The sequence below is a fragment of the Mastigoproctus giganteus genome, unplaced genomic scaffold (genome assembly GCF_048544385.1).
Source record: "Mastigoproctus giganteus isolate SK-2022 unplaced genomic scaffold, ASM4854438v1 scaffold_15, whole genome shotgun sequence".
Classification (NCBI taxonomy): Eukaryota; Metazoa; Arthropoda; class Arachnida; order Uropygi; family Thelyphonidae; genus Mastigoproctus; species Mastigoproctus giganteus.
Genome location: NW_028328292.1, coordinates 8,540,375 through 8,565,122, shown reverse-complemented (window position 1 = coordinate 8,565,122; position 24,748 = coordinate 8,540,375). Strand labels below are relative to the sequence as shown.

General features: G+C 37.2%; 1 protein-coding gene across 1 annotated transcript in view; it reads right to left on the bottom strand.

Annotated features, from left to right (window-relative positions):
- LOC150074939 (ATP-binding cassette sub-family C member 5-like) overlaps positions 1 to 24,748 on the bottom strand; it is a gene marked incomplete at its 3' end in the record, with an annotated part of 377,014 nt that overhangs the window by 118,719 nt on the left and 233,547 nt on the right. Inside the window, 2 exon segments of the mRNA XM_090389388.1 lie at positions 6,953 to 7,025; positions 21,184 to 21,308. Coding sequence (XP_090245514.1) covers positions 6,953 to 7,025; positions 21,184 to 21,308 — 198 coding nt within the window.

The window sequence follows — 24,748 nt, the reverse complement described above, 5'->3', positions numbered from 1 at the left end:
CTATCAGTATACAGCAATACACAATAAAGGACTGTTTCGATAGGAGAATATAACGTTGGATCAAATAATTTATTTAAAGTATGAACTATATTTTCCTAAGCATCTGATGTAATGTTGAAATTATGTTTAGCTAAATGCCAGATAATAAACAATATAAAATAAGAAATAATAGGAAAATATTCTAGGGAAGGTAGTTCAACTCCAGAATAGCTTTAAGGAAAAAGGAGTTTTTGAAATAGTTTGAAAGGAGTTTTGGTCCTGCAGGGGAAAGATTTTAATTTCAGATGGTAATTAATCCTTAAAGTAGTATATAGGCTAGTTTCAGAAGCTTTATGTGATTAATTGCAGTTGAACTGCTGACAACCTTGAAGAATATGGGGGAAAAAATTCTTATCCTTAGAGATCGTAATTCATTATTGCACGCACAAGATATAGAAGGAATAAAAAAAAAATATAAAAATAAAAAAAAAAACACACACTTGAAACTGCATATTCCATTTAAAATATGCATAAAATTAAATACCTGCAAAATATATGTTGTATACACACAAAGTGGGAGCTTGTGCAAACTGTTTTCTTTATCAGGTGAAGACTCTTAGGTGATATATGTTGAATATAAAGCCTCAAAATAAAATAAGCATTGGCAAGTCCACCTGCAACAGTGCAATATCACAGTCCACCAGTTTGAAAAATTGTTCAGGTTATGAAAAACCTTGAATATAAAAGCTTCTAGCCATTATTTGAGTGTTTTCAGGCTGTTGTTGCTATTATTTCGCTTTTAGAAGCATTAGCAACTAAGGCCATATTGCTCCGGAGATATGCGGTGGTCATTCCCTGACCTTTCTGCATCCTCCGTATTTGGTGGTCACGGGCTCGAACCTCAGTCTAACCAAGAAGAGTGTGCTATGCACTGCTCCTCCTGTCCACCTGGCTACGGAGGCACCGTGTTTTCAGGCACATTAGCATTAGTAGAGGCATTTGATGCAAGAAAGCAAGCTTATGCAGCATCAGCCAAAAAAAAAAAAATAAATAAAAAATAACCACTTCCACTTCACCCCTCTGTTCATTCGAAATACCTGTCCAGCTGAGCCTTAAACTTATTTAGGCCATCAACTTCCATGACAAGGGATGGAAGTCTGCTCCACCAACCAACCACCCTCTGGCTAAAGGCAACTTTCCTCACGTCTATCCTACATCTGTCTTTCCTCAATTTGAATTTATGCCCTCTCAGGTGATTATTCTGAGCAAGAGGAAGAATCCCATCAGCATTGAGCATGCTCAAATCATTCAAGGCTTAATACACCTCTATCAGATCACCTCGCTAGTGCCTAGTCTCCAGACACTGTAATTTGCAAAACTTAAGCCTTTCTTCGTAAGAGCACCCCTTTGTTCCATTCACTAATCTTGTTGCCCTTCTCTGTACTCGTTCCAGCAGCTCTACATCCTTCTTGAAATGAGGCCTCCAGACCTCTATACAGTACTCTAGGTGTGGCCTGACCATTGCCTTATACAAGGGAATAATCACCTCCTTATCCCTGCTAGAAACATTCCTATATATCATCGACAATACACCATGAGCTACTCTTGCAGCCCGTCTGCACTGCTCAGAGAACTTCATATCTGCCTGCACAATCACCCTCAGGTCCCTTTCATTCTCTACCACTGTCAGTGTAGTACTACAGAGTTGATACATTGCTCTGGGGTTGCTGTTTCCCATATGTAGTACTTTACATTTGTCAATGTTAAACTTCATTTGCCACCTCTCAGCCCATCTGCTCAACTTTTCTAGATCCTGTTGCAGTAGCATAGTGTCAGTAGTGTCCTTGACAACCCTACCAACCTTCGTATCGCCTGCAAACTTGGACATTAAGCTTGATATACCATCATCAATATCATTTATAAATACAGAAAACAATAATGCACCCAATACTAAACCCTGAGGGACTCCACTAATAACATTAGTCCACGATGAGCAGTGTCCACTGATTACCACTCTCTGTCTTCTCCCCCTCAACCACCCCTTTATCCATAGCAGCAATTTGCCTCCAATGCCACACTGCTCCAATTTGTGCAGCAGTCTTCCATGTGCAACAGTATCAAAAGCCTTTCTAAGATCCAAGTATATAATATCAAAGTTATTCCCTGCATCCAGTTCTTTTGTGACTGCATCATAGTATCCAATCAAATTGGTCAGGCAAGACTTCCCCATAACAAAACCATGCTGTGTCTAAGCTATAACTGAAGTCTTGTCTAGATGATCCTGCAGTGCTTCTTTAACCAGTGCCTCCATTAATTTTCCGGGAACAGAAGTTAAACTAACAGGTCTATAATTACTTGTGTCGCCCTTTGATCCTCCTTTGTGAATTGGGGTCACATTTGCACATCTCCAGTCCATGGGTACCTCCCCTGAGTCCAAGGAAGCTCTCATAATTATGGCTAAGGGTTTGCTTACTTCCTTTGCTGCCTCCTTTAATATAACTGGATAGATCCCATCCACCCAAGGTGCCTTTCTTGTATTTATCTTCAACAATTTCTCCTCCACTTTACTCTCAGTTATTACAAGATTCTCTAGCTTACTGCCAGAGTTGAATACACCTCTGGCATTCGCCTCGTTGAATTACTCCTCATGTGTGAATGTCGATGCAAAATATTCATTTAGTTTGTTAGCTACCTGAGCAGGATGATCGACAGTTGACCCATCGATATCAAGTGGACCAATCTGATTCATCACCTTCCTTCTAGAGTTTACATAAGTAAAGAACTCTTTGCTGTTTTTCTTTGCATCCCTTGAAAAAGATTTCTCATAATCTGTCTTTGCCTGCCTAACCTCCTTTGTAACTTGGTTACAGATCAACTTGTATCTATCACAGGCTTCTGTGTCAAGTGTTAATTTGTATGTATCCCATACATTTTTCTTCTCTGCCATATGTCTCATTAGTTCATCTGACATCCACTTCGGCCTAAACCTTGAATAATATTTCTTAGTTGGTATGTAAAGCCTAGTAGCTTCCAAGATAGGTTCTTTGAATGGTTCCCATTTTGATTTTGCTGTTGGTAACATCATCAGTTGGTCCCACTGTACAGAATTTAAATACTGTCTCAGTCCATCGTAGTCGCCTTTACGAAAGCAACAACCCTTCCCTTTACCCCTAATGGTAGTTACCTCTTTGAGTAAATCCCACTTCAGCACACTGTGATCACTGCCTCCTAGTGGTTCATTTACCTGCAGATTTCTAATGCATGAAGAATCACTACTGATAATCAAATCAAGAGTATTACTCCCTCTAGTTGCCTCCCGAACATGCTGATGTAGAAAACAATCATTCAATAAATCCACAAAAGCCTTGCTAGTGTTTGAGTGACCAGCCCCCAAATTCCAGTCACTATCTGGGAAATTAAAATCCCCCATTATAAGACTCTCTGATTTACTGGCCCACTCTATTTCCCTGTACAGTTTCTTATTATACTCATCAGAGTCATTAGGCCTATAGCACACTCCTACTCTCAATGTTGATCTCCCAATGCTTATGTCACACCAAACTGACTCGACACTGCACTGTCCAGCAATGTCGACTGGCTTCACTTCCCTGGATTTTATGTATTTCTTAACTAATAGCATAACCCCTCCTCCCTTCCTATCCTGTCTATCCTTTCTGTAAACATTGTACTCCCCAAATTCCAGTTCTGTATTCCTTATATCTGTGTGACACCACGTCTCTGAAATCCCCACAATATCTGCCTTTGATGTTTTGAGCAATATCTCAAATTCATCAAATTTATTTACATAAACTCCTAGCATTGGTGTACACTCAAGTATACATGCACCTGTTCTTTTTCTTAGCTACCCTAACACAACCCATGTGTTTACTTGTACCCCAATGATTCCCAACAGTCTCTGAAATATCCTGCATCTTATTTTCCAGGATTCGGCTCATTCCAATAGAAGCAGTGCAAGAATCACTTTCACCTCTGCCAGTGGCTACTGTTAATCTATTAGTCCTTGTATCCCCCCAATCTAGCAGTTTTCCGACCCACCTAACACTGCCTCGATAGCATCAGCAAACATTCTTGCACCCTTTCTATTTAAGTGTATCCCATCCCTGTAGAAGCAGTCTCTCCTGTTAACAAGTACAGACCAGGCTGAAAAAAATTCTACCCCTTGAGCCTTGCACAATCTTTCCAGGGCCGAATTGATCGACACGGCTCTCGTCATATACTCCCTCCTATCGTGTCTGGGCAGAATTGCAGACACTCAAAATCAACCCTAATTCACGGCTTTTTTTCAACAGTGACCTGTACTTGTTAAGTAATTCTGCCAGTCTTCTACTCTTAATATCATTAGTGCCAACATGTACAACTATATCACCTTTTTTGCCCTTAAAAGATAATATCCACTCTACAACGTCATCAACCTTTGCCCGTGGCAGACATACCCTGTTCCTGTTCCACCTATCCTTTTTACAAAGCATGTTTTCCGTTTCCCTGACAATAGAGTCACCAACAACTACTAGTTCCTTTGGAACCAGCGCATTCTGCCTTGGGGGCTGCCGCTGTGTTGCGTGATGACCAAGTGCAAGCTCTGGCATTGGTGTGGGCAGCTGAGAGCTTGATGGGTCCCTCACTTTTAATCCTTCGAGGGCATCCACCCTGTCCTTCAAGCTCTCATATAGGCCCATAACAACGCTGAGTTGTCGCCTGATTTCCTTACACTCCTTGCATCGCGACATCCCCCATGGCAGTATCATGTCCCGTACCCGATGCTCCACAAACATCAAACAAGTAGTGCATTTTAATAGGCTGTAATTCAGAGGGCAACTGCCCCCCCTCAGTTCTTCCCTGAGCCACAGCACTCCCATTAGCTTGAGCCTTTTGCTTTGCTGCTCCGGTCTGAGTCATGATTTCGATTTAATTTCAATAAAATTCCAATTTCAGTACAAAATTAAAACCCTAAACTTATATCCCAGCACAGTTATAATGCTATATTTATGTTTCAGTATCGAGTGTTATCTACAAAATCCCTTTATATAACTTTCGTATCAAGTGAAGTATTAATTATTTATTTTTTACTAATTATTTATGTTACGTAACCCAAGTCGTTATATGTATAGTTAAAAGTACAATTTAATTGACAACAAAGTTCAACAAGATTAATTATCTGATTAATTGACAATATTATGTACTATACTATACTAAGCTTATGCTATCTATTTGGAGATATTTTGTATCGCGTAACAATGGTGGTAATTTTCGAACGGTAAACATGTGGATTTGATACCCTTTCCAATACTAAGTAATACTTACAAAATCTCTATCTAAGTATCGTAAATAGGAATATAAAGCTACTCTAGAAAATAAGTTAATATGGCAATTTAAACTAATAAAACAGAAAATAAATCAGAAAAAACTTCTCTGTTCCAGGAGCGGCAAAAATGTATGTCCGCACATCATCTACTAAGTGTTCAAGTTCAGATATGGGAGGCCCCCCCTTCCACTTGAGAATGACTAACCAGTCTGAAGAAGAATTCTTCCAATCTCCAATCAGATTTGGATACCATTCCAAATAAGAGGAAAAGAACAAACCTATTACACTGTCAAGAAGGACCAGGCATTTTTTATGTTGTTAATTTCGTGTAACTGGCAATCTCAACCATATTCAGGTCCAAGTGATCATGACGTTACTGACAAAAATACTTTGCCAGGATGGAGTAGCCAAAGTTTGTTGTATATAGGGCTGCGGGCTGCTTTATCCCACTACTCACGTATTCTTTACACCTCCTCATCATTTGCCATAATAACTCTCTTACAAATTGGCACAGCATATGATAAACAACGCTGCTCTTCATAATATGAGGAATAGGCAGCTTAAGGGTAGTGAAAGAGGATTGCAATTCTTGTTAGATTGTAATTCTTAAAAGCCATTCAATAGCCTTTGCAGGTCATGAAATATACACTACCAACAGAAACATGGTATAACCTATACACACACATGCACACACATACAGAAGACAAACAAGCACACCTTTCTTAATCTCACTGAAAAGTCACCACAGTGAACGGCAATTGAGGCATCTTGTGTATGCGTGTGTATAAACACACTCAATGGCCACTTCATTATACACACACTAACCTAATTATGAGTAGCATTATCTCTGGCACTCAGCCTCAAGCAAGTCACGGCATGGTCTCCAAGAGGTGCCAAAGTATTCCACAGGCATGATGGTTTGTGTATAATTACTTGAACCCCATATGCTTTTCCAGTTGCTTCAGATTGGACAGTGGTGAATCCCTGATGCAAGAGGCTCATTCTACCTTACATCACATTCTCAAAATTCCTCCACCATCTGTTGGAGGAAGTTTGAACTACAACATACAACTTACTTTATTTTCAAACTCATCATACATGATCGCAACAGCACCATTCTGGAAACTTTATTGTCATACCTCCTACTGAAGGAGCTGTAAATTCTTTGGCTCAATGACAGGTTTCCAGAAGTGTTACCTATAAATATATTGATTTGTAATGCTATCATTGCTGGAAATAACTGATCACTTTAAACTGAAGTGGTAGATTGAATATTTAATTAAAACTTATTATAGGGGTAAATAAGTATCTCTTATTTCATAACATTTAGTGAATGTTTATGTTAAGATGAATTATGTTTAAAAACTATTTGAATTTGACTGGCACATTGGTAAAGTGGAAATAAATCTTGGTGGGAAATTAAAAAAAAAAATTGACAAGTTATTAATTAAAGTTAAAAAATTATTCAGGCAGGCCATCTAGAATGCACCTCTCATTACTAGGTCTTTATATATTTAAGTGTTTAATATATAAAGACCTAGTAATCTAGACAGCCTGACCTTCAACAACACCATTATTTTATTAAATAATAGTATTTTCATTAATAGACAATTTTTCCTTATTGTTTCTTAAAAATATAAAGGAACTTGCCTCTGTTTGATCTCCTTGAGGAAGAAGTTGCATATCTGTCAATAAACTGCATGTCTCCAATACATGATCATATCTAGAATATAGCAAAAAATATTAGCCAAAGGGACGGGGGTCACTTTCCAAGCTAGAATTTACACAATCAATTTTTTTAAAAAATCAAAGCACATTTTAAAAATGTGTAAATTTAAAATAATAGAAAATAGTCTACTAAGCACCTTAGCATGAAATTAGTTATCCTGTCAATTTACAAGTATAAGGCAAAAATTCGCATATTTATTTAAATTTAGTTACTTAGGAAAAAAAAAGTTAGTTAATGTATGTAGCATGTTCAGGCATATTAGCAAATACAAATAATTCATGATTTATATCAAAAAAAGGAAAAGGCAATGATTTTTATGTAAGAACTCAGAAAATTTTGTTTATTCAAGTCCATCAACTGGATGAATAAGAAAGTTGCCAGATTGCTTGAGCAGAAAAAGATGGCATGGAAAAGTTACAGAGCAATAAAAAGTACTGAAACTTATAACAGCTACAAATTGATCTGTAATAGTGTCACAGAAAAGGTTAGGCTGTCAGAAGCAGATTATGAGAAATTGCTGGCAAAGAGAGCAAAGAGTGGGGATAGGGAATTCTTCACATATATAAATGACAAAAAATTCCCCAGATCGGATCCTTATGTAATGGACATGGGATAGTATTAGATACCCCAGCTGAAGTTGCAGATGAACTCAACAGTTACTTTGCATCGATATTTACAGAAGAAAAACTCTTCCTGTCAATGAGATATTATGGGAGTGAAGTTGAAAAAAAAAATGTAATTAATGATGTTGAAATTGTTTATTTAATGAAAAAACTTGAGCCTGTAAGTGAGTAAGGCTCCTGGGGTTGATGGCATATACCCTATAATCTAAAGGGAGGTGACAAGTGAGTGCATTGAATCATTGATGCTAATTATGAGAGCATCACTGGACTCAGGAGTGATTCCGCTGGATTGGAAAAGTGCCAATATATCTCCAATACATAAGGGCAGTTCTAAGAGTGACGTGGGAGATTACTGGCTGGTCAGTCTAACTTCAGTAGTAGGGAAAATCATGGAGACAATAATCAAGGGTGGAATTCAGGATCATTTAGACAGAAACAGAATTCTGAAGGATACTCAGCATGGTTTTGTAAAGGGAAAATCATGTTTAACTAATCTGGTTAGCTATATTTACAGGGTCACTCAAGGGACTTGGGGAATAACTTCGACATAGTTTATTTGGATTCAGCAAAGCATTTGACTCAGTTCTACATGAGTAGTTACTTTTTAAGCTGCGACACGTTGGAATCACAGGAAAAATCCTTAGATGGATAGCTGGATGGCTTTAGGGCAGAAGACAAAGGGTTGTGATAAATGATTATTCCTTAGATTGGGTTGATGTAAGAAATGGGGTTTCCCTAGGATCAGTATTAGTACCACTGTTGTTTTTGATTTTCATAAATAATATTGATGAAGGGATTGAGGGTGTGATGTCTAAATTTGCAGATGATGTAAAGATTTGTAGAGTAGTTAATGATCACCACCAAGCACAGCTTCTTCAGAGTAATCTAGACAGACTTCAGGGATGGTCAGAAAAATGGCAGCTATGCTTTAATCCAGAAAAGTTTAAGGTATTGCAACTGGGGAACAGTAACCCCAAAATAACTTATACATTTGTTGGAGTTAAACTAAAGCCAGTAGTGGAGGAAAGGTACTTGGATGTTAACATTCGGTGAGACATGAAGTTCTCCGAGCATTGCACACATGTTGCAAGGAAGGCCCATGGTGTCCTAGCAATGATTTATCGAACAACTGCTAGTAGAGATAAGTGGTCTAACAATAACCTTATAATATATATAAGGTTACTGTTAGACTACATTTGGAATACTGTGTTCAAGTATGGAGACCGCACCTAAAGAAAGGCACTGTGCTTCTTGAAAGAGTCAAAAGACAGGCAACTTGCCTGGTGAGATCAGAAAAAGGGTGTCCGTAAGAGGAAAGATTTCGAATATATGGGTTGCAGAGCTTGGAAACTAGGCACCTTAGAGGAGACTTGATTCAGGTGTTTAAGGCTCTGAGAGGCATAAGTAAAATGAATGAAGATGAAATTTTCACAGTTATAAATGATTTCTAGAACTAGGGTCCATAATTTCAAGTTACGGGGAAAGATGTTTAGACTGGATTGCAGGAAGCTTTATTTTAGCCAGTGAGTTATATAAATTACCGGAATAAGTTACACGGCCTCCGTAGCCGAGTGGTCAGGAGCGGAAGTGCAGTAGTACATGCTCTTTGAGTAGACTGGGGTTCAAGCCCCTGATTGCTAAATACGGTCGATCTGCCAACCCGCACTGGACCAGCGTGGCAGATTATGGTCCATTTCCCTCAGCATGAACTGTTGTGGAGGCTTCCATCCTGCAGTGGGTTGATAATAGCTGCAGTTTACCTTTTTTTTACATGGGTGGTAGAGGCTGACAGTTGGGGGAAATTCACAGGTCAGTTGGATGCACCTATGGGAGGAGGGAAATGCATAGGTTGTCTATTTTCTTTTCTTTTATTAATTATTTATTTTTTTAAAAATTTTCTTCTTATTATTTATTTATTATTATTATTTTTTGGCTGGTGCAGCATAAGCCATAGGCTTCCTTGCACGATGTGGCCATTTCTTATACTAATACTAATCACATTACCTATTCATTCTTCTAATAATCACACAGCAAGAAACACAATATCCAGTGCCTTAACAATATACAGTATATGGATATGTATAGGGAAAAAAAAAATAATTGCTGGATTTCTATTGATATGATTTTAATAAAATAATTGATTCGAGTATTGGCATTCGAGGTGAGCGGACATGCTTTGTCAGGGCTCTTCAGTTTAGTGGATTGGATTACTGTTGATTATTGCTTTTAAATATTTGATTTATTTAGTATATTGTTGAATTATTTTGTTATAGGTTTTCCTGAAACAGTTTGATTTTTATAATATTATAGATATCATTTTTTAAAGTTAATTTTCATTGACATTTAGCTAATTTTATAATGGTAATTACAAGATCTGCCTTAAACACGTCACAGGGTATTGTGACACACACGGAAATAGCCGATGCCATTTTACGTGTGAGTCATGATTTAATCCATTGCGGAACCTGTGGAATGTTTTCCAAGGTCGACCTGGTGACTAACCATAGCTCACCTGGGGATTCTTCAAATTACAATTTGGTGCACTGATGAACAATTTGAGTCACTGAAAAACTGGGTGCTTGCCCTCGAGAATAATACATCTGGGAGCTCGTCAGGGACTCAAGACTCCAGCAATCTACCAAGTGATGCACCCCCGATTCGGGCCTCAAAACAGAAAAACCAAGCGCAAACTACTCTGTTTCAAAAGGACTTTGTTTTATTAGGAGACTCTATTGTCAGGCAAACGGGGAATATTTTTTGTAATAAGGATAGGTGGAGTAGAACCAGGGTATGTCTGCCGGGAGCAACTATTAATGATGTCACCAACAGATTGTCAAATTTTAAGGGGGGTAAAGAGAATATTATTATTCATGTGGGGACTAATGACATTAAATGTACACGATCTGATGATTTGTTGGAAAAATACAGGCCCATGCTGAGGAAATGCCGCGAGTATGGACACAATGTCTATGTGTCTGCAATTCTGCCCAGACACGATAGGAGGGATTATATGTTAAAAGCCTTGTGGATTAAATCAAGACTTGAAGGACTCTGCAAGGCTTTTGGGTGGAAATTTCTATCAGCTTGGGCAACACTTGTAGGTAGAAGGAATTTGTTTTGTAGAGATGGGACACACTTAAACAAAGGTGGTGCAAAAGCTTTTGCCAGTATTATTGAGGATACCTTAAAGGTTCAGGGAAACTGCTAGTTAGGGGGATGTGGGTAATTCTGACGCACGTTTATCTAATAATATTGGTCAAAGTAACTCTTGCACATACCTCAAGAGTTCTTATCTGTTTCCCCAACTGGACATATTATCTAGCTGTTCTGGGGGCAGAAGCGTTTCAAGTGAGCGGGTAGCTAATGCCAGGGAAGAGAGCCTAAAAAACTTCAAGGGTTGTGTTAGGGTTGTTAAATATACAAGAACAGTAATTCTTTATTGTTTATATAGTAATATTAGAAGTGTCGTCAATAAAATGAGCAAATTTGAACTGCTGGTTACGCGGACATAATAGGGCTTATGGAAATATTGTTCAAGGTTTAGGCCTAAATGGATGTCAGATGAACTAATGAGGCATATGGCAGAGAAGAAAAATGCATGGGATACATACAAATTAACACATGACACAGAAGCTTATGATAGATACAAGTTGATCTGTAACCAAGTTACAAAGGAGATTAGGCAGGCGAAGGCAGATTACGAGAAATCCTTGGCAAGGGATGCGAAGAAAAACAGCAAAGAGTTCTTTACTTATGTAAACTCTAGAAGGAAGGGGATGAATCAGATTGGTCCACTTGATATTGATGGGTCAACTGTTGATGATCCTGCTCAGGTAGCTAACAAACTAAATGAATATTTTGCATCGACATTCACACATGAGGAGTTATTCAGCGAGGGGAATGCCAGAGGTGTATTCAACTCTGGCAGTAAGCTAGAGAATCTTGTAATAACTGAGAGTAAAGTGGAGGAGAAATTGTTGAAGATAAACACAAGAAAGGCACCTGGGGTGGATGGGATCTATCCAGTTATATTAAAGGAGGCAGTAAAGGAAGTAAGCAAACCTTTAGCCATAATTATGAGAGCTTCCTTGGACTCAGGGGAGGTACCCATGGACTGGAGATGTGCAAATGTGACCCCAATTCACAAAGGAGGATCAAAGGCTGACACAAGTAATTATAGACCTGTGAGTTTAACTTCTGTTCCCGGAAAATTAATGGAGGCACTGGTTAAAGAAGCACTGCAGGATCATCTTGACAAGACTTCAGTTATAGTTTAGACACAGCATGGTTTTGTTAAGGGGAAGTCTTGCCTGACCAATTTGATTGGATACTATGATGCAGTCACAAAAGAACTGGGTGCAGGGAATAACTTTGATATTATATACTTGGATCTTAGAAAGGCTTTTGATACTGTTGCACATGGAAGACTGCTGCACAAATTGGAGCAGTGTGGCATTGGAGGCAAATTGCTGCTATGGATAAAGGGGTGGTTGAGGGGAAGAAACAGAGAGTGGTAATCAATGGACACTGCTCATTGTGGACTAATGTTATTAGTGGAGTCCCTCAGGGTTCAGCGTTGGGTCCATTATTGTTCTCTGTATTTATAAATAATATTGATGATGGTATATCAAGTTATTGTTATTTGTTATTTGATTTTTAGGAGCATTAGCAGCTAAGGCCATATTGCTCCGGGATATGCGGTGGTCATTCCCTGACCTTTCCGCATCCTCCGTATTTGGTGGTGAAGGGTGGTAATCCGCATCCTCCGTATTTGGTGGTGACGAGAGTGGTAATCAATGGACACTGCTCATCATGGACTAACGTTATTAGTGGAGTCCCTCAGGGTTCAGTATTCGGTTCTTTATTGTTTTCTGTATTTATAAATGATATTGATGATGGTATATCAAGCTTAATGTCCAAGTTTGGAGACGATATGAAGGTTGGCAGTGTTGTCAAGGACACTACTGACACTATGCTGCTGCAACAGGATCTGGAAAGGTTGAGCAGATGGGCTGAGAGGTGGCAAATGAAGTTTAACATTGACAAATGTAAAGTACTACATATGGGAAACAGCAACCCCAGAGCAACGTATCAACTCTGTGGTACTACACTGACAGTGGTAGAGAATGAAAGGGACCTGGGGGTGGTTGTGCAGGCAGATATAAAGTTCTCTGAGCAGTGCAGACGGGCTACAAGAGTAGCTCATGGTGTATTGTCAATGATAAATAGGAATTTTTCTAGCAGGGATAAGGAGGTGATAATTCCCTTGTATAAGGCAATGGTCAGGCCACACCTAGCGTACTGTATAGAGGCCTGGAGGCCTCATTTCAAGAAGGATGTAGAGCTGCTGAAACGAGTACAGAGAAGGGCAACAAGATTAGTGAATGGAATAAAGGGGTGCTCTTACGAAGAAAGGCTTAAGTTTTCTTACTAATATCTGTAGAATTATCTATTTGCAATGCAAACAGTCACCCAAAATTATTAATAGGTTGAACAACTTGTTCTTCAATACCATCAACATTTCTTTTATACACCTACTAATTGTGCTGTTCAAAAGTGGTACTGTCATTTTTTTTTTTTTTTTTTTTCCCAGCTTCCTCTCCAAAAATACTTTTCATGATTACCCGACATGCTGGTAAAATCAGACTTCCTACAATCAGATGAGATTTCTTTTTTTTTTTTTTTTTTTTTTTTGCCACCAGTTTGGCTACTAAATAGCTGGAAAAAGAAGTTTATCAGATATTTTAGCCATATTATAAAATTCTGTGCCTTGTTTTCTAGTAGAAGCCTGTAGTCTTTTAAAATATTCCATAGTTTTGGACAATAAATTTTTGTGTTTCACAGAAAAATGATGTCGCAATTTACTCGGCACCATTGATTCATTCGACAATTTTAAACCACATACCACACATAAAGATTGAGGGCAATCATGAGTACATGGGTGCCGGCAGCATGGTGCAAGGTAATGCAAGTGCACCACCTTTGAATTTCGAAGTAATACACAATTTTTAATATTTTCATTAATTTATTTTGAAGAAAATTTGGTGAACAAAAAAATTTATTCCCACATGCACCACCTTTAAAAATATCCTGACGGCGCCCATTCTTGGGTACCATCATATTAAAATCCCATCACCAAATAATCATGATATTTACGACAACATGATATTTGCTCGTTTTTCTTTTTGTCATTTTCTACAAGCTCATTGTTATCAAGTTGCCTCTTCTGATTTCCTTTCACTAAAAATTTATCCATCGCTAATAATTTCTAAAAAAATTATAAAGTTACTTCTAGAATGTACTAATACAGTTAATTGAAAATACCTATTCTATACGAATTAACTGAATATGATGTTTTAGAGATATAAAAACAAAAAAGTACTTTTAAAACAAAAAGGAAATTTCTTACTATGCTGCTTACAAGTTGCACTTATTCAACTGCAAGGTGCCTGGGTGAGACTCTCTAGTGATAAGAATGGCTGAATAAAGGTGAACAGATCAACTACTAGGAATCAACAGGTGAATAAAGGATTAAAGGTGAACAGATCTAGTACTAGGAATCAAAACGTGATGTCACATTTACCCCTGGAAGGGGCTGGGATTGGTGCAGCATAAATAAACAAATTTTTTATTTGAATTCATTTTTATTATAAAACTTGGATTTATTAAATTTTATTAATTGCATTTTCTGCGGCACACCTGAAGCATATTCATGGCACACTAATGTGCCACAGTACACAGGTTGTGAAACTGTGTACTGCGGCACTGGGCTAGAAACTTCTCTGATGATCTAAGAGTAGTACATTCTATACGTTCAAAATACCGATTAAGTCAACCCACCACCAAGCCATAGCTTATATTTGGTTTATGACTCATCTCAATTCTAACTTTAGCTGTGTTTAAAACATTATAAGATCCAAGAGTAGTGACTTTTTTACACGATGTTCTTTTTGCCCTGGTAGCATGGCTTTCTCATTCTACCCTCCTCCTGCCAAGTACACTTCCAGTGCTGCTAAGTGGAAGAAAGAGTGGTGGCAAAGTGTTCAAGGTTAGTAAGGGCACTGATGGGGGGGGCCCTAAAACTGAATTATTAAGGTAAAAATGGTTTTCCTTTATACTAGAAATTCTATAAATAACATGCTGACTAGCAGGACTTCATATATTAATCATTATAAGGTCTCTGGATTCACAACAATGGCATTCATGGTTCCATTCTCTGAAATAGGTTACTTAGTCACCAATAGTGATTAATATACATATTTCACTTGTGTTTTGGAATGTTTATTGTATTACAAAGTAATTACAGCAAAATACTAGTGAAATTTATTCATTGTCTAGTTGTCCTAACCAGAATCATACTTAATGTGTTAACAAGAACAATACTTACAGATCATTGTTTATTAGAAACACTTTTGAGCATAAAGGCAAGTAAGGCTCCTGGAGTTGATGGCATATACCCAGTAATCTTGAGGGAGGTGGCAGGGAGTATAATGAACCACTGAAGTTAATTATGCAGGCATCTTTGGAGTGGGAAAAGATTCCTTTGGATTCGAGAAGTGCCAATGTATCACCAATACATAAAGACGGTTCAAAGGGTGAAGTTTGTAACTACAAGCCTGTTAAGATTTTCCCTACTGACTTCGGCAGTAGGGAAAAATCTTAGAAGCAATGATTAAGGGTGCAATCCAGGAACATTTAGATAGATATGGCATTCTGAATAACACAAACATGGTTTTGTTGAGGTCCCATTGTATAAGGCAATTGCAAGACCACATTTAGAATACTGAGTTCATGTACTTATCTGAAAAAAAAAAAAAAAAAAAAAAAAAAAAAAAAAACATGGAGCTGCTTGAAAGGGTCCAAAGAGAGCAACTTGCATGGTGAGATCAACAAAAGGGCAACCATATGAGGAAAGACTACGTGTATGTAGGCTATCAGAGCCTGGCAGCCAAGCACCTCAGAGGTGATCTGATCGAGGTTTATAAGGCTCTAAGAGGGGTTAATAAAATGAACAGACAGAATTTCCGTTATAGAGACTTCCAGAACTTGGGGGTATAAATGCATACAAATTACAGGGGAAGATGTTTAGACTAGATTATAAGAGGGTAATTCAAAAAATAAGTTACACTTGACCATTGTAGCCCAAGAGACATTTATTGAGGTATGTAACATTATGCAATAGAAAGCACATATCTTGCACTACTTTTTCCACATAATCACCGAGTTGGTGTAAACACTTCTCGGAACGCGTGACTAAACGTTCGATTCCCTGATGATAGAAATCCATTCCTGCTCGAACTGCTGTTTGCACCTGCTCATCATTTGCAAATCGTTGTCCCCCTAGATGTTCTTTCAGCTTGCCGAAGATGTGATAGTCACAAGGCACAAGATTGGGACTGTACGGCGGATGTTGCCATACCTCCCATCCAAAACTCTGGAGCAAGTGTTGTGATGTGCATGCACTGTGTGGCGTGGCGTTGTCCTGAATGAGAACAACATCTTTGCTTAACTTTCTAGGCCTCTTGTTTTTCATGGCTGTTTGCAAAGACCATAATGTTTGGAAGTATGAGGCAGCATTAATTGTTGTGCCTTTTGCCATAAACTCCGTGTAAACAACTTCTTCACAGTCAAAAAACACAGTGGCCATGACCTTTCCTGCTGATGGTGCAACTTTGAATTTCTTCCCCACAGGCAATGTTGTGTGTCTCCATTTCATTGATGCTCTCTTCGTTTCTGGGTTGAAATGGTGCACCCACGTTTCATCGCCAGTGATGATGCGGCATAAGAAGTCATGGCCTTCCACAGAATAGTGTTGAAGGAAGACTAGAGAAGACAAAAAACGTTGACCGTTGTGTTCATCTATCAGTGAACAAGGAACCCATCATTCACACAATTTGTGATAGTCAAGATGTTCACGGACGATGGAATGAACAATGCCTATCGAAATATCCAACTCCTTTGCCATTTCTGCGACTGTCAGTCTTCAATTATGGTGAATCATTTCATCAACCTGCATCACGTTGTCTGCAGTGGTTGATGCTGATGGCCTTCCTTTTCGACCAGCATCAGTCAATTCTGTGACACCACTTTCAAACTGATGGCACCACTTCACTATGGCTGGACGCAACATTGCACGTTCCACATACACTAATGTTATTTCACGATGAATCTCAGAACAATTCAGACGTTTCGCCCACAAAAATTGTACTGTTCCATGTACCTCAAACTTGGAGTAACATTCTAGCTGATGTGCCATTACAAACACATGCTCTTACACAATTGTTACCGCTACGTCAATGAAACTCACCTACCTGGGGGTGCATGATAAGAACTCCATTCCGCGCAGGTGTCACATTTGTTGTGCAATTATACAAAGAGATGGCGGCAGGTGTAACTTATTTTTTGAATGCCACTCGTAAGAAGTTTTCTTTTAGCCAGCAAGTCACTGATTGCTGGAACAGATTGCCTTCACAGGAACTTTTTTTTTTTTTTTTTTATGTTAATATGCATAAGATTACTTTCATTGTTTACTTTGAAATTATCTGTGTTTACCTCAATCTGTTGAGGTTTTCTTTTGTACAGTATTTAATCCTTGTATAGTTGTATAGGTTAACGAGGCGGAGATGAACTAACGTTCCAGGTGCCGCCCAAGACAAATAAATACATACAAATACATTCACAGGTAGTTGAGGCTGACAGTTTGAATAAATTCAAAGGTCAACTGTATAGTTACCTATGGTTTGGTCCACCAGGGTTTGGTGTTGGGCCCATTATTGTTTTTTTTATATTTATCAATGATATTGATGAAGGTATATTAGGCTTAATGTTGAAGTTTGCAGATGATACAAAGATTGGTAGGGTTGTTAATGACAGTGTGCTACTGCAACAGGATCTAGAAAAGTGGGGCAGATGGGCTGATAAGTGGCAACTGAAGTTTAATTCTCAAATGCAAAGTACTGCATAATGGTAGCAGTAACCTTAGAGTAACCTACTAACTGTGTGGTACTATACTCAGGGTAGTGGAGAATGAAAAAGACCTGGGGGGGGTAACTGTGCGATATGAAGTCAGATATGAAGTTTTCTGAGTAGTGCAGACAGGCTGCCAGAGCAGGTCATGGGGTCTTGTCAATGATATACAGGAATTTTTCTAGAAGGGATAAAGATGTGATTATGCCTTTGTATAAGACAATGGGCAGGCCACACCTTGAGTTCTACATACAGGTCTGAAGGCCTCATTTTAGGAAGGATGTAGAGTTGCTAGAACGAGTATAGAGAAGGGCAACAAGACTGGTGAGGAGAACAAAGGGGTGTTCTTACAAAGAAAGGCTCAATTTCTGCAAATTGCAGCGTCTGGAGACCTCTAAGGTGATGTGAATGAGGTGTATAAGGCCTTGAATGGTTTGAGCAGGCTTAATGCTCATGGGATTCTTCCTCTTGCTCAGATTATGAACCTGAAGGGGCATAAACTCAAACTGAGGAAAGGCAGTTGTAGTGGGTAGCTGATTGCTGGAATAAACTTCCATCTGTTGTTGTGGAAGTTGATAGATTAAATAAATTCAAGGAAGAACTGGAAAAACTTTTGTAGCAAATATTGGGTGAAATGGGAAGGTTTTTTTTTTTTGCTGATGATGTATAAGTTTTCTTGCACCATATGCCTCTGCTATGTGAGGAGGGAAAGCAAGTAATTTGTATTTTCTTATCTTCTCCCCCCCCCTAGTTAGTGCAGCAAAAGCCTAATGCTCCCTCGCACTATCAATAGTAATATCTAAGCAAAATGACAAAATAACTTGAAGGCAGCTGTGCAATTCTTTTAAATTTTCATTTCTGAGATTACAGGACTAAGTAAAATAAACTTTACTAAAATGGCTTGATTATTGACTTGGCAGTGATGGCACAAAACTTATTGCACAAACGGTGGCATGGTACCTGCACATGCCAATTTTCTTTTTAATTTCTGGTAAAACCCTTTGGGTAGTTTTGAATTCTGTTCAGACAATACCAACATTTAATTTTTTCTGAATAGATTGCAATACTTATTTTAATTTTTAATAAAAAAAAAAAAAATATATATATATATATATATATATATATATATATATATATATATATATATATATATATATATAAATGCTGTATTTTTTATTATTGTTATCACTTATTTTCAAAAAAATTAATCCTTCTGAAAATTAAAAAAAAAAAAAATGTTTTCAACACAAATCTTGTTAGTCTGGTCCATTTTATAGTTGAAAACACCATTTAGTATACATTTTAAACATGCATATGCAAATTAATTTCCGCTTTTTATCCATATAAATACTTTTAAAATATTTTTAAAATATATGTATATACAAATACTTTTATTTGCTTTCATCTTCAATTTTTTTGAAAATTCATTTAAAATTTGGTGCACTTCATAGCATATGAAATTTGAAACATATATATCTTGATATTCTATCAAGCAGCATCCATCTTGGCTGTATAGTGTGTTTCATGTTGTGAATATCATCTTACATTTTTTTTGTCTCTATTTATGCAAAAGTAATAACAAATTTTTCAACAACAAAGCAAGGGAAACTGTAAATGTTTATATACTTGTGGGAGTGAAAATGCAGTAATCTTGGACTTTACACAATCGTATAATTCAAAGCTTCATACTTACGTTGGCTTATGCAGTCTAAGCTCTATATAACAACCTCCCAGGGGAAGTAGAAAATGGTTGTTATTTCAGAAGGGCATTAGAGCCACTCCCCGACTTATGTAATACTCGACTTTACATAAGTTTTTGCCAGCTGGTGCAAACTTAAAAAAATTGTGGAAACATATTTTGCATCCCGTAGGAATAAATGGAAGTATCATGAAAATATCATAATGTGAACCGAATAACACATTGTGGTTTTTTTTTGGTAATTCACTCCAAGACCTCAGAAGTCGAAATTTTCGCTATATAACTAAGCTATTTATCTCTCCGAAAGGTCATTTTATAATGAAAATTGTACTACACTTTCATCATTATCATATGTTCCGTTATAAGAATCAATTTTGAATGCCTTTGTAATATTTTTCTAAAACACATTTCTGGAGGTCACTACCATAAAACAATAAAAACAATTTAGATTTTCAGGTTTATTAGGCTTTTCTGTTAGCACAATCTATTATAAATGGGTACTAAACTCGATCTTATGGCATTTGCGATAATATCAATAACTGGAATTGTATGGGTTTTTATGTTACAGTATTATGGTGAAAGCAACCAATGAAAAGTGCAAGTGCTGGCAGTGCTAGGAAACGAAACAAAATTGATTTAGAAATGAAGATGATTAATTAAGAAGTACGGGAGCAGGACAAAGTTTGTCATCTAATGCACAGAATTAGGTCTCGCTGCTTCAACAGTAAATACTATTTTAAAGGACAATGGTGTGCGTATCAAAGAACATGTTAAAGGATCAATGTACTAAAGATAAACAGTGATCACAAAACAGCATTCAGGTGCTATAGCGAAGATGGAAAAGCTATTAATAACATGGATGGAAAATCAGATTCAGAAGCAAGTGCTCCTGAATCTAACGGCCATTCAAGCAAGAAGTATTTATGAAGATAACGATACATACAGCAAACCCCAAACCAAGTTCGTGGCAAGCAACAGGTGGTTTAATGGTTCAAGCATCATGTTGGTTTCCAAAATATTAAAGTATGCGGTGAAGTTGCTAATACCGATTCTGCAGCTGCAGAGAAATTTTGTGATGTGTTTGGAAAAATCCCCTTCTAAATCTCCACAGCTCTCAACTTCTGCAGCGGCATGCTTATCAGCTGGAGAGTTAATTCTGGCAACGATGCTCGAAAGGTACACTTGCTGACGTTATGCCTGTCTCCTCTCTTTTGTAATTTTATAATTTTGAAATTTTTGTAATTTTGTATACTATTGTAAATTTTCCTGCACATGAGATAAAAAAATTGAATAATTCTATTTACATGTTGGTCAAACATTTCTTTTTTGCTTCTATCAAATTCAGCGCGCATAATTGCGAGTGCAGAATTTCCCTAAATGCTTATTTAGGGAAATTCCAATTTATGTAAAATTTGACTTATGTAGCGTTCCACAGAACGCAACCTTTAAGTTAATTGGGGAGTGGCTGTATACTGATTGTTCATAAAATAGCATTAGGCTAATGAGAAATTGGCCGGGACCAACCACATAGCACATTATAACGTGTGGGACGTTAAAAAGAGAGTTGCTATAAAGAACTTTGACTGCATCACATACCATACTGCTCTTCAAGAAAAGAGTTGCAAAAATGATGGTGCAGCATATGACAGGTGCCAGCATTTAATTACTCTGCAAAAACTATTAAAATATTTAAATATTCAAAAACTATTGCAGTAAAAGTTTGACTATATTTAAAAAATTGGCTCTTTAATTAAACCTTAAATGATCACATTTAAGGTGTTAATTAAAGGGCAACACAGAGGAGTTATTTTTGAAAAGCACCTCAAGTCCTGCACCGCCACTCCCAGGTTAATAATTAACCTACCTTTCTTTATGGAAGGATAGGCCAAATGTAATGTTTTCTTGTACAGTATCATTGAGAATCCATGCCTGTTGAGTAACAATTGCAATAGTGCCCTTCACTGAAATAATACCACTTATCAGTGTCATCTATAAGAGAAAAAAAATTAAATAAATATCAGGATATAAAAGAAGGTCTTTAATTACTAAAATAAAAATGTGGATAGGTCTTCAAAACTTTACTGAAATGGGCTTTAACACTAAATGCTAACCAAATTAAGGTAATACTTGGAAAGATATAAGTTTTATGCCTGTTCCAAGCCACCTTAAATTAAAATAAAAGTTGGCGAAGAAATTCATCAAAACAATAGTAAATATCAACACCTGCCTCCAGTAGCACAAATACATAACTCCCTTCCACAGGAGGCACAACCCAAGACCAATCACATTGGAATAACAGTGTTAACACAGAAATAAATAAATTAACATAAGACAAATAAAAATAATGAAATTAAAATAAAGACAAGAAACCTGAAAGTAAAACTTTCTAAGGGAGCATTTGTCCCCCAAGTTCTGAATGATCACATTTAAGTTGTTGATGCTTTAACATGTTCATGTCCGCTTATATTTGCAAGGGCCCATTATTTGCCTTGAGGCACTTTGCTGGGACACTGGAACAAGTAAGCAGTGCTTTTTAGTAAATGGATTTCATCCGTAAAAAATCATCACATTCTAACATTAAAAAATGCATCTGAACAAGATTCAGAATCCCTATCACTCGAATATAATTATATTTCAGCACCAGATGACATATTATAAAGAGGAAATTCAATGTTATCAGCTTCAATATACTGTCCATCCCTGTTCCTTTTCAGTCCTGATGTCTTAGGCTGTGGATTCGTTATAACAACCTTTTAGGGTAAAATTTTAAAGGAAAACACTTTTTACAGAAAATTTTATCAGTAAACACCCACTAAGCATGATATTTTGTTTGTCACAAACTAAAGAATTAAACTTCAACAAGCATAATCTGAAAAAAACTTTACCTGTTCTTGTGAAAAATACTAAATTAGATAAAATAGCTTGGAATTAGCATCAAAATTTCCATTTTGTTATTTAAATTTCTTATTTTAACTAGAGAGGATGACAGTCATGGCATATATTTTCTTAACAGCAAAGAAATTAATCAAAACAATAATAAATATCAACACCCGCCTCCAGTAGCACAAATACATAACTCCCTCCAAAAGGAGGCACAACCCAAGATGAATCACATAGAAATATCAGTGTTTCTGATTAGTAGCAACAAAATTATGCAAGCTTATACATAAAAAGCATCAGCCATTTAAAAAAAAATAATAAATAAATAAAATGCCCATTTCATTTGCCCATCCCTTTAAATCATTTGGAGTGATGGAAAAATGAAGTCTAATCCTTTAAATTTAAATTTATTGTCGGAAGTCAATTCCAACAATGAATTAATCTGTCTGTAGGCAAATTTTCAGACATCTTTTCTAGAAACATTCCTTTTCCAATTTATAATTGTCCCCTTTTGTGTACCATCACAGAAATAATAAAGAGATGATCAGCATTTAACTTATGAATCCATTTAAAGATTGAAACACTTCAAATCAGATCTCCTCATAGATGCCTAGTGACAGATGTTTCAATTCGTAGAACCCAAGTCTTTTTTTGGTAAAATTTGGATAAAAGTAAGTACCTTTCTGTGCACCTAATCTTGATGCTCTTCTCTGCACCAATTCCAACAACTCTATATTGCTCCTAAAACTGCCAAACCTATATGCAGTTTCCAAGATGCAGTCTAACCACTGCCTGATAAAACAGGATAACCACCTGTTTGTTGCTGCAGGCAAAATTCTTGTTTATCATTAATAAATCCAGTCCTAGAGCTGTACTAGCAGTCTGTGTACACTACTCAGTAAGCGTCACACTGGACCATAACAATTATGAAAGTGGTAAAGAATGAAAAGGACCTGGGGTAATTGTGAAGGCAGATATGAAGTTTTCTGAGCAATGCAGACGGTCTAAAAGAGTAGCTCATGGTGTCTTGTCAATGATATACAGGAATTTTTCTAGCAGGGATAAGAAGGTGATTATTTCCTTGTATAAGGCAATGGTCAGGCCACACATGAGTACTGTATACAGGTTTAAAAGCCTCATTTTAAGAAGGATGTAGAACTGTTGGAACGAGTACAGAGAAGGGCAACAAGATTAATGAATGGAACGAAGGGTTGCTCTTACGAAGAAAGGCTTAAGTTTTGCAGATTACAGTGTCTGGAGACTAGGCACCTACAAGGTGATCTGACTAAGGTGTATAAAGCCTTGAATGATTTGAGCATGCTCAATGCTGATGGGATTCTTCCTCTTGCTCAGAATAATCACCTGAGAGAGCATAAATTCAAATTGAGGAAGGACAGTTGTAGGATAGATGTCCGGAAGTTTGCCTTTAGCCAGCGGGTAGTTGATTGGTGGAACAGACTTCCATCTTCTGTTGTGGAAGTTGATAGCCTCAATAAATTTAAGACTGAGCTGGACAGGTATTTGGAACGAACGGAGGGGTGAAATGTGAAATGGGGGTGTTTTTTTTGGCTGAGGCTGCATAAGCTTGCTTTCTTGCATCATATGCCTCTACTAATGCTAATGCTAATGTTAATTACCTCTAGCTCTTTTCCATTCTCAACTAACTTTTGATACTACTCAAATGGTATACTGTTATGATACTACCACCGCCCAAAAGCTTCAGCTGCATTACCCATGTTAAGTTTCAATTGCCATTTTTTCAGCCCATCTGCCTAATTTACCCGCAGCTTGTTGAATCAGCATACACTGATTACTGTTATTAACAACCTGCCCACCTTTACATCAACAGAAAACTTATACATGAAATTTTAAATGCCTACATTAATATTGCTAATATATATTAAAACAGTATGACCCATACCAACCCCAATGGAACTTGTGTGTAAGTCCATGACGATCCATAGTCATTAATAACAACCCTCTCCTACCATCCCTTTATCCACAGCAGTAACTTCTGCCCAATTCCATAATGCTCCAATCTGTACAGCTGTCAATCATTTGAACCTGCATCAAAATCTTTACTGAAGTCTAAGTACTGCATACAATGTCAAAATTATTCTTATATCTTCTGTTACTGTTGTTTCCTTGTTACTACCTCATAGTAGCTAATCAGACTTTTCAATCAAGATGTCCCCTAAACAAATCTCAAATCAATGCTGTGATTGCCACATAATTGCATTCCTATCAAGAAGGCCTTGCATTACTCGTTTAACTACTGAATTCATTATTTTCACTAGCACAGAAGTCAAACTTTCAGATCTGTAATTATCACTTCAGCCTTTTTACAATTCCTAAATCCAAAAAGCTCTCATTATTATAACTAAAGGTTTACTTACTCTCTTGTTGCTTCTTTTAATATAATAGGATAGATTCCATCAACTATAAGTGATTACTCTTAGCTCCAACAATTTTTCTTCTAGGCTCTTTTCAGTTATCATAAAATCATTTAACTCCCAGTTGGAATTAGGTACACTTCTGGTATCCCATCT